The following is a 14,651-nucleotide window of genomic DNA, read 5'->3' on the forward strand; positions in this document are numbered from 1 at the left end:
TACTTAGATAACTATATTTGGATTTTAAAATGTGTTTTTGATCTCTTTATATACCAAGGAAATAAGTTATATTTAGACATTTTTAGATTATATTAGTGTAAAAAATAGAGTAACAACTAACAACAACTAATAATCATGGTATATTAGTGAATATTTACAAGCAAATGAGTCACAAGCTTAATATAACCATAAAATTATCTTATCTATATTTATGATCATAAATCTAATATATACTTTCGTTATGTGCTACTTTGCTTTTTCAAAAACTTTATATTCATTCAAGTATTGGGGTTATTATTTTAATTTATTTTATGTCTACTAAAAATAATAATTCAGAGAAGATGATTTTTTCTATTAAATAGGAGCACTAGTTTCAACATGTTAGTTTTCTGACATTAAATCAAAATGTTAGGATATTAAGGTCTTCACACTAAAATTGTTAGATAAACTTGTTTACAAAAGTTGTACTTCTGACTTTGTTATTTGGACCACAGCAAAAGCTCTTTAACAAGTTTATTATTTTCTATTTATTTACAAATCATACTGATTTATTTTTAAAGAATGGTTACAGGTAAATAAAAATAAGGAAAATAGATGTAATATTGTAAATTATAGAGAAAATAAATATTACAAAGCGAAATTTAAAGAAAGGTTTCTGAAATTATCCCATAAATAAATATACACATTTATTTTAATATTTGCTAATTTAACAAAAATAGATTAACGGTTTTAGTTTATTAAATTATATTAGGCATAGAGCATAGGCTGCATTTTCACACTATTTACGTGTCCAATGACATGACGAACACATTACTGTTTGTTGATTCATAACGTGGAGTTTTACTCACTATATTATTTTTTTCAATATCTTTTATTTTTTATATTAATTATTTATTTTAAATATTATGATAAAATAAGCATTTTAATTTATTTTATGTCTACTAAAAATAATATTTAAGAGAAGATGATTTTTCTATTATATAGGAGCACTAGTTTCAACATGTTAATTTTATGGCATTAAATCAAAATGTTAGGATATTAAGGTCTTCACACTAAAATTGTTAAGTAAACTTGTTTACAAAAAAGTTGTACTTCTATCTTGTCATTTGGACCTCAATAAAAACTCTTTAAGTTCATTATTTTCTATTTATTTACAAATCATGTTGATTTATTTTTAAAGAATAATTATAAGTAAATAAAAATAAAGCAGGTAGACATAATATTGTAAATTATAAAAAAAATGAATGTTATAAAATAAAATTAAAAAAAAATTCTGAAATTATCCAATAAATAAATATACACATTTATTTTAATATTTGCTAATTTAACAAAAATATAATAATAATTTTAATTTCTAAGCGCGTATCACGGGACTCCCTCTGGGAAATTAGGGTGAGAGCATAGGCTGCATTTTCACACTATTTACGTGTCCAATGACGAACACATTATTGTTTGCTGATTCATAACGTGGAGTCTTTTGTCTTAGTACTAGTTTTACTCACTATATTATTTTTTTCAATATTTTTTATTTTTGATATTAATTAGTTATTTTAAATATTTATGATAAAATGAGTATTTTTGTATCTAGGAAGTGTAATAGATACATTGAACCTGGACATACTCGTTGTGTATAAAATCCAGTCCAACTCCACCTTCTTTTTTTTTGCATCAGTTCCAAACTGCAAAACAAAGCTATACCTCTGTTCCTGTACCCTAATTTGGAGCAGATCAAAATTAAATTCATTCAAAGCTATCGTATCTAAAAATGGCTCCGACTATAGCAGCAACACTACCTTTCTGTGCCCAATCGAAACCTGCCGGCGGTGAAATCTCCGGCGTACCGGAGGCGGAGATGCTTAGAAAGAGAAACGAAGAGCTGGAGAAAGAATTGAAGAAGAGCGTAGAGAGAGAAATGAAAATGAAAGAAGAGCTGGAAAAGACATGGAGGAGGCTGAAGGTGGCGGAAGAGGCGGAGGAACGCCTTTGTTTTCAGTTAGGTGAATTGGAGGCGGAAGCTGTAGATCAAGCTCGGGATTATAGAGCCCGTGTTGTTAATTTAATGGAACAACTTTCAGCCCTACAAAAACTTCTTCTATCATCATCATCTTCTGCTTCTAAGTGATTTTGTCGTTGATCAGTTTTTAGTGTAAAAAAAAAATTTATATATGCATGCACCTAGTCTAGCTAGTTTTTTTTTTTTACTTGTATATTGGATCAATTCTTCTTCTTCTTAATTCTACGTTAGACCTTATTTTCCGGTGCATTATTTTATTTATGATTTTGTGTCGAATCCATTGATGGTATTTTTTAAGGAATTCCAATATGCCATATATACTTGAATTTTTTTAAAAAAATTAATTAATTAAAATGGAAAATACCCTAACTGATAATCATTTAGGGTTGTTTATCCAAATTTTAGAAGAAAAAAAAGAAAGAAGATAGATGTCACTTTCAAATTTCTAGCCTTAGGTTATTTCCTCGAGATTAAGAGCAATTGAATGTTCATTATAGGTATACTTTTTTTATATTTTTCTTTTTGAGTAATTTTTCTAGATAATTACTTATATTTGAAAAATTATTTAAGAATATCACCTAAGTTTGTTTTAGGACTATAATATCATTTAATTTTACTTATTTTTCTCAAAATATACTTGACACAAAAAAATACATTATTTTTCTATTACTAGGGTGTCATGTCACATTTTTTATTTTTTTATTATTAAAAGAAATATGCTTTAAACCTATTTTAACATCAGGCTGCAATATGTTTTTTTAAAAAAATTTTGTTTTCTATTTATGTTAAGTACCCAATTTCTATAAATAACTAGTAATAGACTATTTTAACTATTTTATAAACGGAAAAGGGCCTAAAATACCCTCAAAGTATTGAAAATGGTACAAAATTACCCTCCATCCACCTATTGGCTCCAAAATATCCTCCCCACCCACCTATTGGGTCCAAAATACCCTTGTCATCCACCTTTTGGTTCAAAATTACCACTTATTAACGATTTCATATTTAAACTATTTAAATATTTTTTTAAATACGTGGCGCTCAATTATTTGTTATAATTTAACTTATTAGTATAATTTATAAATCAATTCACTACCCACCCATTACTAATTAAACCGCTCTGAATTAATAAACCCGTCACGTTATTAATGCAATAACAGAAAAGCTACTATCAATTGAGTGTTTTTAAAAATTTGAGGCAAAAATATCTATAGAAGTAAATTATCATACATTCAAGTGTCTAAATAAAAATTACCGATAAACTTAAAAGTCTGACTATGTTCATCTTAATTATTTTTACGTCTCAATTATGTGATGTTACTTCATAGGTAACTTTATTTTTAAAATAATATATTAAAGATTTTAAAACAAAACATAAATATTTATAAAATTATATTTAAAAAAAATGCATGAATTAATTCGGAATGTATTGTTTTTTACCTTTAATCATAAATTTCTAATTCAATTTTGAGAGAGAATCCTATTGAAAATATCCTCCTAAATAAGCGGCTCAATATAAATTTAATTGGGGCTTCGATTCGGACTCGAATAATTTTGGATGTCATTTTTAGAAATCTATAATTTCATCGTGTTTTAATACTGTTAATGACTATTTTGATATTATAATTGGATTATTAATTGGGTGGGATTAGTTAGTAATGGATGGATAGTGGGTTGGTTTATAAATTATATTAATAAATTAAATTATAACCAATAGTTGAAAGTCAAGTATTTTAAAAAATATTTAAAAAGTTTAATTTTAAAACAATTAAAGAAGTGATAAATTTTGAACCCAAAGGTAGATGACAAGGGTATTTTAGAGCTAATAGGTGGATGAAGGGTAATTTTATACAATTTTCAATACTTCAAGGTTATTTTAGGCCCTTTTCCGTTTTATAAAAAATAGTTTTTTAATTTTTTGATGATAATTATTATTTTTTACTTTAATTTTTTTAATTAATTTTTATAATAATAATTATAGTTTTTTTATGGTGCACTTTTTTCTTCTCCTATTTAGATATAGATATTTCTACACTCCATTTTGTTGGAGCATTCTCTAAAATCACCGAAAGTGTGATAAATATAAATAAACATTACAGTTTTTTATAAAATAATTCAATTTTCAGTTTTTGTGTCAAGTATATTTTGAGGAAAATAGGCAAAAATTGGGTGATATTGCAGTTTTTAAACAAACATAAGTGATACTCCTAGGTAATTTTCTAAACATGGATGACTATCTAGGAAAACTACTCTTCTTTTTTTTTAATCAATTTCTCTCTATATATATACAATTTTTTTCTGAAGTTAACAGATGTACGTGCCTTATATAATCTCAAAAGAAAAGTATGTCAGCTATTATTCTCCAATTCATATTGTAAGAGGAATTTTAGACAGAGAAATAGTCACACGTACTCTAGGAATATTGAAATAGTGATCAACAAATTCAAACTCAATTAGTTACACATTTCGAGACTTGTCTTTTTTATTTTCATTTGGTATACGATATTTATATTAAAATTTGATTAAAATTAAATTCAGGTTGAAAAATTCCACACACTTTCTAACGACTCCTTACAAAAAGAACTATATTTGGAGACTTATTCGTTATTCAAATTTTACTATTATTAACATATTCATATTGTTACATCACATTTAGGCAGAGAAATAGGTAGTCACATATACGCAAGGAATATTGAGCATAATCAGCAAGAAGTTGGCAGGAAAAAGTTAGGAACTTGTCTGGAATATATGTTACGTGAACTTATAAGATAATACGTACATGCCGGGGGCAAACCTTCGCTTCTAAAAGAAATCATATTTTTATAATCATATAAATATTAATGATATATTTTATATATATCTAAGCATTTATAGTCAAATATACTATATCATATAAATTAAAGCGTATGTGCATCAACACCAATGTTATAACAATTTTGAAATTAAATATTTCAAATAGTCTAAAACATATATAAGCTTAAAGTAAGTTAGAAGTGTATAATACGTATCTTTCCATATCCAAAATTTTACATGTTAAATTAGTTGAGAACATATAATAGTCCTAATTATTCTTTACCCAGCTATAGTTCTAATTACTTCATATCCTATTTTCTCGTTAAATTGTTGATATGTGATATTATATAAAAAATAAAAATTAATACAATAGATTCAAATATTATGTTTCTTAAAATAGTACAATATAAATTATGATATAATAACAAATAAAACATTATTAAATGATACGTAACAACCATCTTTATTTATTACGCTTTAACTGAAAAACAGATCGGAAAGCTTGTTCCTCCATCTCGAATTAGGAGTCGGACACATCTGTTCCTTCTTTCTATTTAATTTTGGAAGCATCAACTTATTCCAAATTTTCAATAATTTAATTTTCTACTTTTCGATAAATCAACATGCATGTCACATGTATCACGTTTCGAACAAACTAAACTTCTCCAAAATAAAAATAAAAATAGAAGACTAAGACTTCTTGAAAATTTTACAACGAAATTTCGCATACTATCAATTGAAATAATCCTCCACGAAAGATGTATTGGAAATATCTTGAATTCATTTTTGAAATATTGTCGATTTATAAAAAATATTATTTTACTTGATAAATTGAACTTAAATATAAACCCCTGATTTTGTAACATGTATAAGTGAAATACGCCCCTAAATTCTCTTCAAGTTTGAGAGTGTTTTCAATAATTCTCTCGACTTTTTATCAAGAGCCTTATGCTCCCATGACATAACAACTTCTATTCGACTATCAAGAGCCTCATGTGACTGATTGTGGGTGTATCCAAGTTTAGTTAGTCGAATAGAAGTTGTATTTAAGGCTGTCAATAATTCAGAAACGAAATGAATAATTTGTGGCAAGTTCGGACATCATGTTGTCAACAATTCCCTCTTTTTTCTTAAAAAAGAATTGTCTTTATACCGAATCATACTTATTTATGGTTCAATTAAGGTTTAGATTCATGCAATTTGAGATTAATTAATTAAAAGCGAGTTTAGAGTTTAACACTGCTTGTTATGTCATGTGGCAGATCGTGGGTGTATCTAAGTTTAGTTAGTCGAGTAGAGATTGTTTTTAATGCTGCTGTCAACATTTCAAAAACGAAACTAATAATTTGTGCCAAACTCAGAAGTCATGTTTCCAATACTTCTCTCTTTTTTTTTATAAAAAAAATAGCTTTCTTTATACCAAATCATACTTATTTATGGTCCACTTAAGGCTTAGATTCGTGCAATTTGAGATTAATCTGTTGTGGTGTACTCATTGAGGGAAATGTTTTTCAAGATTCAAAAAAAATAAGTGAATGACATAGTCATTTTATTGTATTTGAAACGTAAACAAATTTTTTTTTATCTTAATAAGTGAATAATATATAGATGCTTAGAGATATAAGCTGAAAATTAGCAACATATGAATCAACATTGGAAAAGGAAGGAGTATAATGTTTGAAGTTGACGCCATAGTTTCTGCAAATTTTCCAGTTTTACTCTCTTCAATAGGCTGAGTTGCTTGAGTTGTTGATCCTTCTTCATTAGGCCTCTTTACCCTGTTTCAAAATCCAAGACGATATTTGACTGAACATGAAGTTTAAAATGAAAAATAGACTACATCATTTTTTTTTGATAGACTAAAAAAAAAAGAATTTCACGTAAATTGAGATGGACGGAATATTCAAGATGATGAAAGTTTTGAGAGAGTACCCATTCATTGGGCAAAAGATGATTGCATAGTCATTAGCTTTGCATGTAAAAGTGCTAGTGCCATCATCAAATGCATAGCTATAAGCCCTTGGACAAGCATTCTTAAAGATAGTTGAGTAAAAAGATGGTTGACAAGTTGTTGGATTTGCAAACTGTCCTGCACAGCAATATTGGTCTAAACCAAAAGCCTCACATGCACTCTTGCAAGCCACCACATTCCCTTCTCCTCCATATTCACCCATCACTTGAAGTTCTTTTGGACAACCTGTTCCATTTTGTTAAAAAAAAATAACTTCTTAACTTTGTGATTTAGAGCTGATATAACAGAGCAAAACTACTGTGATGAGAAAATACCCATGTTAAGATTGGATAGGCAGCCAGTGGCATTGCATCCCCCGTTGACGCCTTGAGGTAGAGCAACCATTGGTAAATTATAGCCATCAACAATACTAACATCATAGAAATCTTTGTTGTCTCCCACGCCAAGAGTTATCTCGAAGAGGGAGGCAGGTGGCGTGGCACCAAGCCCACTACATTCAAGCTTCCCACCACAATCGCCTGTTTGACACGAGCCAATACCTGATGCATCAAAAGTGCAGCCAGTTCTAGCCCATATTCTCCCTGACCAACCAGCTACACTTGGAATTGTGATGCTTTGCCCTGCATCTAATCGAAAGCCAGTCGCGGGAAGTGGAGGAGTTCCCGCACCAGCCAGTGTACCAGGCCATATTGTAAAAGGGCAGTTATTACGAATAATGAAATTGTAAGCAAAAGTGTAAGAAAAGAACGCGCACAAAAGCAATGAAAATGAAATCGTTTTACAGGAAATTATGTTCATAAGCATATTATTTTCGCCTTTTTCTTAGTGTTTTGCTAATGTCCTGTCCTTGTAGGAAATAGAATTGGAAAAAAATGATTCATCGTTAGCATATTTGTATATCGAATTATTTAACAAAAAAAAAAGAGGAATTTGAACATATTGGATACAAAATCCAAAGTGTGAAGTTGCTTTCAATTTGCAAAATTCATTAGCCGCAAAATGTCACATTTGGGTTTAGCATTTCTTGGATCTTGGATAGCCTAAATAAGAAGCAATGCCTTTCTTTGGTAACTTTAAGGATGCATTATCCATTGTAACAAATATTAAGAAGAGAAAATATAGAATCTTGGAAGTGAATCAATTTCGTTCTGTGTGTAAAAATATATATGGCCATAGAGAAAAAGATCTAAAGCCTCTTCAGTCTATATTCGAAATATAACTACACACTCTAACTTCACGGGTGTCCCATCACCCTCCTGAATTGTTTAAAACTAAAATAATTTAGTTATTACTTTCTTATTAATTTTCTTTCTTCTTCACAACAACCTAAATCAAATCTATGGCACCACCAAAGTTCTTCACCATCTTGAAATCATTCCTATCACCGCATTTATTGATACGCCAAAATCATTTATAGCAATTTCATCCATTATTTTCCAAATCAAGAACTATATATAAAAAATCTTTGATATATGCACCAATTTTTTTAAAAGAAAAAATCAAAGCAAATTAAGCTTGGATAAGCTTAATACATGAATACCCAAATGATTTTCTTCAATAAACTTTGAATATTAAGATAATTTTTTATCTTATACTCCCTCTGTCCCTATTTACTTGTCCATATTTCCTTTTTTAGTCGTCCCTATTTGCTTGTCCATTTTGACAAATCAAGAAAGGACAAAAAATATTTTCCTATTATATCCTCATTTAAACTTTTTGAAAATTTCCAAGTTTTAATTCATCATTTTTGAAACCATAATTAATAAGGGTAAAATTATAACTTTACTATGTTAATTATTAATATGTGTGTCATTTCTAAAGTGGACAAATAAATAGGGACAGAAGTATATTTAATACCCAACAAATCCACGACTAATTTTAATAATTTTCTCTTTTCCTACGCATCTGAAAAGTTAGCTTATGTTCTTCATCTTCTTCATTCCATTGCTTTGAAATTAGATGCGAAACCACCCTAAATCATCTCCTAATTTCCTTAAATTTAAGATATGCTTCTCTCAACATTTCCAACCTTTTGATATATTACCCACTCAAAACGGTGCTCATTTGTGGCAAGTCAAATTGTTAGCTCAAGCTTTTAAACCAATTTTAATGGAGGTCTCAAGCTTGTCGATTTCCATAAAATTTCGAACGTCTCTTTAATTTGAAAATCACAACCATAAACTCAATCAAACTCAATGTATTCAATTTTGAAATAATTAACAAACATCTATGTTATTAATAATATTTTTCAAATTAAAGATCCAAAATACATTCATAAACTTCGACTTTTTGACATTAAATTGTTTTTCAAATAATAAATCACAAAGGAAAAAGAATTTAAAAAAAGTTTTAAATAAAATTTCTGCGGATAGTCAGTCTCACCCATTAGCATCGATGTGGTTATGACGTTTTAGGGGTGTAATAATTCTTGTTTTAAACAGTTTAGGGAGGTGATAGGACACCCGTGAAGTACAAGTGTGTAGTTGGAATTTCGAATATAGATTGGAGGGGCTTTTGACCATTTTCTCTATGATCATATGAAAAAGGCTACTTTGATATTACCCTTGTTTGCGAGCTATGTAGATAGAAGTATTTTTGACAATAGAACGCAGAATCCTTTGAATATTTATAAAGGCGAATTAGAAATACAAAGAATTTTTCTGTTACTATTGTTGTTGTTTTGATGAAAGTAAAGGAGCCTCAACAAATCAATCAACTTGATTAAGCCTAAAGATATGATTGAAAATTAAATCTCAAAGCCCATTATTTATGTATACATTATTTACTTGATAAGTGGAGAGTTATTATTTACTGGGCAACAGTTTCAGCCTCTTTTTTTTCCTCAGCTGGCTGCTGCTCTTTGGGCTCTTCTTTCACAGCCTCAACTTTGACTTCCTCTGCTGTTTCCTTTTCTGCTTCAACAACAGCCTTTGTCTCTGTGCTTACTTCCTCAATTTTAGTATCCTCTGTTGACACATCAATCAAAGGCTCTTCCTTCTTTGATTCCTCTCCATTTTTCTCCTAATTTCATAAAAAAATATATTGATGTTTCAAGAATATTATTTTCATATATGTGATTTTGGAACATGATAAAAAGGATTTGATCACTATATCAAAAATATCATTAGCGGTAATTAATTGTCAATTGCTGCTAAAACACTCTTTCTCTAAAGCCTTTAGCGATATTAGTTCTAATAACACTTAACTAATGCCGATAAAGATTTAAACACTCTTTATTAATATCAATATTTATTGCCGCTAAAGATTGTTTTTGTTGCAGTGAATCATACTTAGAGATTGTACATCCAAAAAAAATGTCAAACATATAGTTAAACCAGAAATCAATCCTTTTGCCTTATATAAGGACAACTCAGTGCATTTAGCTCCTGATATGGATTAACCACACTGGGTCTATTGTATGTAGTCGTAGACATTGTATTTCTATAAAGTGCTATTTTCATGACTTGAATCTTATCTTACGGTGACAATTCTTACTATATATATTTTTTTTAAAAAAAATGAAAAAGAACATGTATATTTATTTATTATCTCCTTTTCAAGTTGTTTGTTTGATTCTGAATCTTGTGTTCTTAAACTAAAGGTATGAAAACTGTACCAAAATACTTTTTGAGTTTTAAGCACGTCATGTGAAAAATTAAAATTAAAGAATTTTCAAAATAGAAAAGAGGTTATTTTTTTAAAAACAAACTAAAAAAAAAGTACAACAAACACATTAAATTGCACACGTTCGTGACTCATTATATTTAAATTCTAAATCCGCCTATGAGCAGAAAACAATGAAGTCCATCATATATATATATATATATACTCAGGTAGTAAAATGCAAGAGAATTAATATGAAAAACATACCTGAGGAACAGCGTCAGCCTTAGGGCTGACAGATTCCTCAACGGGAACAGGGGCAGGGGCTAAGTCCCTGTCCAAATCCTTAGGTCTGCTCGCACAGGCTCCCATGTTTGTTAGAGGTGAGCGACAGAGATGGACAGGAAATCAAACTTGAGAGAGTAATATTAATATTGAGGAATTAAAGTTGTAAGGCTTGTAAACTTTATTAATTTTGAGGCTGATTTTAGAAAGAGGACATAATGAAGGTTTTATAGATAGGCCTCCTGTTTTGTTGCTGTGGACACAACAGAAAAAGCCTTTTTTTTCTACGGGCAAAGCTGATTATTAGGCAAAGTGAAGGCCTCCACTGTTGTTTTTAAAAGAGTTCGTTACAAAATATGGTTGGTGGACATTTCGTCATTTTTTAAGAAAAAAACACAATTGGTATGCGAAATCCGTTCGTTCAGACTAATTCAAATTTGTGTCACCTTAATATAACTTAATTACTATAAATTAAGTGGTGAATGTGTATATAATATATGTTATTTGTTTGGCGTAAATACACGTTCTTACCCAAATGTTATGGTAGGCAATTAAATAATTTGCTAGATTTTCACTTGTTTTGGTTAAAATTTAGGAAAAATGATGGAAATTCACATTTAAATTCTCTTATTATCATTATCCCCTATTAGTTTTACAAATCCTCAGAATCACTTATTTTTACGCATCAGATTAATGTATCAGCGCGTCAAATTAATATATCTCGCGCATCAGATTAATGTATTATGTATAAAATGCACATCATATTAGTGTATCATGCATAAAATGTAATGTATCTTACTTAATGATTAATGTGTCTCGCGCATCAGATTAATTATCAGCGCTTATATTATTATATCAGTTTGAAATTTTTTTATAACTATAAACTTATAAGGGACAGATAGTAATTTTACCTTTACACTATATGATTTATGTCCTTCTACCCTAAAATTTATCATATAAACCCCCAATTATACGTAGGTGGTGGCACTATAGTCATGTCACACTCTCTCTATTAATTTAAAACTTTTTTTAGTTCCTTCTAATGAGAGTATATCTTTTATGGAGTTAATATCTCAAATGATCACTCAACTTTCAATAGTTCTCTTAGAAAGTCACTCAACTTACAACAGTTTACTTGGAAAGTCACTCAACTTTGTTTTATAACTCAAAATTCACTCAATTATAATTATTTCATTAAGAAAGTCACTCAACTATGATATTTACATAGAAAGTCACTCAAATAATTTAAAAAATTTTAAATTAAATTTTGTTAAAATACAATTTTTGTTTTAAACTTATTTTTAAAAATTAATAAGATGCTCTTAATTATTTTATTAATTTTTTAAAAATATATATTTTAAAAAAAAAATGAGATTGCTACAGTGTTTTTTTTTGGATTCTTAACTTCTTGATTCCAATCTTCTTTAAAAAAATAATTTTTGAGCATTAGTTCCAGTTAGATAATTGATGTTATAGAAAAGAAAGTTTTTTTTTTTCTGTCAATCGCTACGGTACGTTTTTCAGCCGAAAAATATAATTAAATAATTAGAATTGGTAAATAAGATAATTAAAATAGATATTTTATTTTAATAAAATTTAACGAAAAAATATTTAAGTTGATTGAGTGACTAAAGAAATAAAATATTAATAGTTAAGTGACTTTCTAATTGAAATATCGATAGTTGAGTGATTTTTGAGTTATAAAACAAAGTTATGTGACTTTTTAAGTAAACAAGCCTAAGTTGAGTGACTTTTTAAGTAAAATATCCAAACTTGAGTGAGCATATGAGATATTACCTCATCTTTTATGATTAAAGTTCATGCACAAGACCTGTATATTAATAATTAGACATAATCAAATGAAGCATTACGTAATTATTTGTAAGTTAGAGATCGTAATTTGTTTGTTTTTATGCAGCAGGTTCATGCTAATATATATTATTATCAAATATATTTAGACAAACATTGATATTAAGCAAAGCACGAATATCAAAAATATTATTTTATGGATCGAGACTTGAGAGTAATACCGTTCCATTGAACATGGACTAAAATAATTGGATCCTTACTTATGAATTGTGATTGATCATGTAATATTTTATTTTATTTTTTTAAAAAAAACCTAATAAACATAAGTGAGAGATTGCCTTAAAGTGGAAAAAACTATAAAGAATCAAACTTGAACCTCAAATATCAAAATTCCATTAATGCCAAAACTCACATGGATTGTTCATACCAGCCTAGACAATTAGTCTGTCAATGCTTAAACTGAACTAATTCAAATGCATCAAAGCCAGCGTATGAAAACAACAAAATTAAATTGCAAAAATTACACGTTGGTTGGACCCACCTAAATAATTCAACAATAATACGTTATTTATTTTAATTTTTTAAAATAAAATTATTACGCATGTATTTAATCATGTCTCATCGTAAACTCTGAAATTTTAATTTTGTAATACCATAAATATAAATTGTATTTTTTTTAAATTATTAAATTTTACGATCAAACGTATTTTTGAAAGTTCACGAGGAGAAATATACCTAGAATATTTCTCATTAGTTGTCTGCAGTTGGACAGAGTCATACAAGGAAGATAAGAAGGAAGAAATTTCTCCTCTTTTAGACAGCATAAAACCCCCAATTTTGAATCATTTCTAGGGTTTACGATTTCCTCAATAAGGGTTTCTCTGTATCATCAATTTTGGTGAAATTGAGCTTCTTAGTCTTTAGAGGAGCTTTATCAATGAAATCAGAGTTGAGAAAATCCCAATTTCATCTCCAAATTCTGCTATTTGCTGTCATCTTTTTGTCCATTACTGTCTGTTTAAACGGTTTAAATCCACTACCTTCTCATCAAGACGACGAAGATAAATGTCCTAGAACTCCATTTCCGACCGATTCTTGCCCCATCAATTGCTTCCGACCCGACCCGGTTTGCGGTGTCGATGGAGTTACCTACTGGTGTGGTTGTCCCGATGCTCACTGTGCTGGTGTTCGCGTTGCCAAATTAGGACCTTGCACTGTGGGAAATGGAGGGTCCGGTGCAGTTCCGGGTCAGGCTCTGTTATTGTTTCATATTGTTTGGTTGATATTTCTTGGTATTTCTTTAATATTTGGGCTTCTTTAGCTTGATCATGTCTTGTTTGTTGCTTTGCGGTTTCTGTCAAGTTGATTTGTTCATTATGTGGTAGAGGTTAGATCTGATAGTGTTATTTTAACATCCATTTTACTGGATATATGTTTGTATTTTCTGTATATATGAACGGAATCCACGGTTGGTTTCAGATTTATTATTTGTTTATTGTTGCGACCAATAAAATTCTAGGAGATTCTGATATTTTGTATCTTGGTCTTCATTAATTTATGGCCTAATTGTTTTTATTTCATCGCATAAATGATTATGTTTAGAGCTTCAATGTATGGATTGGTAGGAAGAGTTTGATTACATGAGAAATTTGATGATCTTTATTCTCAATCTAATATTGATGTTTACCTCTTTTAGATTGTTATCTGCTAGTTCGTACTATAACTTCAGAGCGAAAGCAACATAAGCTCCCTTGCTAGACTTCAAAAAATCCCTCCTTTTGCTAGTTATCAGTTAGTTTTCTTACAATAACTTCATAGGGAAATCAATAAATGCTCCCTTGGTAGACTTCAAGAAATCATGTTGGGAGGAATTTCCATGAATTAGAATCTTCTAGAGGTGTATAATGGGTACATTGATTAAATTAAGCTGGCGAAAACAGTTTGAGTTAACGAAAGAGTCATGACTCAATATGTCAAACGTATGCTCAGGCCTAGATCGGTTGAGCAATGGATCAAACCCAACCAATCCAACATAGACCAATTGTTTTCAGCTTGCATTAAGTTCATCTCGTTTTTTTCCCTTTTTGGATGAAGTGTATTCTGTTTTATGTGTTTTGCAGCTAGAGAAGTATTTGAGCAGATATATCTACGTAGGGATGGCAATTTGGGGGGGGG

At 29.3% G+C, this 14,651-nt stretch overlaps 4 protein-coding genes across 4 annotated transcripts in view; 2 read left to right on the forward strand and 2 right to left on the reverse strand.

The window, feature by feature from the left end:
* The first annotated feature begins 1,662 nt into the window (after positions 1-1,662).
* On the forward strand, positions 1,663-2,271 carry LOC107022869 (protein RESPONSE TO LOW SULFUR 3-like). The gene has a single exon (XM_015223448.2). It carries the CDS (start codon positions 1,766-1,768, stop codon positions 2,120-2,122), a length of 357 nt encoding a protein of 118 aa, XP_015078934.1. The 5' UTR covers positions 1,663-1,765; the 3' UTR covers positions 2,123-2,271.
* Positions 2,272-6,324: 4,053 nt separating this feature from the next.
* On the reverse strand, positions 6,325-7,896 carry LOC107022662 (pathogenesis-related protein 5). Its single transcript, XM_015223259.2, has 3 exons — positions 7,094-7,896; positions 6,740-7,004; positions 6,325-6,585 (listed from the first exon to the last, which is right to left on the reverse strand). Exons 1-3 carry the CDS (start codon positions 7,581-7,583, stop codon positions 6,420-6,422), a joined length of 921 nt encoding a protein of 306 aa, XP_015078745.1. The 5' UTR covers positions 7,584-7,896; the 3' UTR covers positions 6,325-6,419.
* Positions 7,897-9,381: 1,485 nt separating this feature from the next.
* LOC107022642 (probable serine/threonine-protein kinase kinX) lies at positions 9,382-10,875 on the reverse strand. The gene is made up of 2 exons (XM_015223239.2): positions 10,650-10,875; positions 9,382-9,800 (listed from the first exon to the last, which is right to left on the reverse strand). Exons 1-2 carry the CDS (start codon positions 10,752-10,754, stop codon positions 9,588-9,590), a joined length of 318 nt encoding a protein of 105 aa, XP_015078725.1. The 5' UTR covers positions 10,755-10,875; the 3' UTR covers positions 9,382-9,587.
* Positions 10,876-13,168: 2,293 nt separating this feature from the next.
* Positions 13,169-14,651, forward strand: part of LOC107021523 — a 2,553-nt gene continuing 1,070 nt past the window's right edge. Inside the window, exon 1 of the mRNA XM_015222202.2 lies at positions 13,169-13,723. Coding sequence (XP_015077688.1) covers positions 13,414-13,723 — 310 coding nt within the window. The 5' untranslated portion in view covers positions 13,169-13,413. The remainder of the gene's footprint in view (positions 13,724-14,651) is intronic.

The sequence above is a fragment of the Solanum pennellii genome, chromosome 6, assembly GCF_001406875.1.
Source record: "Solanum pennellii chromosome 6, SPENNV200".
Classification (NCBI taxonomy): domain Eukaryota; kingdom Viridiplantae; phylum Streptophyta; class Magnoliopsida; order Solanales; family Solanaceae; genus Solanum; species Solanum pennellii.

Excerpts from the sequence above, each read along its gene's own strand:
- LOC107022642 (XM_015223239.2), bottom strand. The coding sequence starts at position 10,754 with ATGGGAGCCTGTGCGAGCAGACCTAAGGATTTGGACAGGGACTTAGCC. Across the intron at positions 9,801-10,649 it reads AGGCTGACGCTGTTCCTCAG|GAGAAAAATGGAGAGGAATC; the intron begins GTATGTTTTTCA and ends TTATGAAATTAG.
- LOC107022662 (XM_015223259.2), bottom strand. The coding sequence starts at position 7,583 with ATGCTTATGAACATAATTTCCTGTAAAACGATTTCATTTTCATTGCTT. Across the intron at positions 7,005-7,093 it reads CCTATCCAATCTTAACATGG|GTTGTCCAAAAGAACTTCAA; the intron begins GTATTTTCTCAT and ends AAAATGGAACAG. Across the intron at positions 6,586-6,739 it reads ATCTTTTGCCCAATGAATGG|GGTAAAGAGGCCTAATGAAG; the intron begins GTACTCTCTCAA and ends ATTTTGAAACAG.
- LOC107022869 (XM_015223448.2), top strand. The coding sequence starts at position 1,766 with ATGGCTCCGACTATAGCAGCAACACTACCTTTCTGTGCCCAATCGAAA.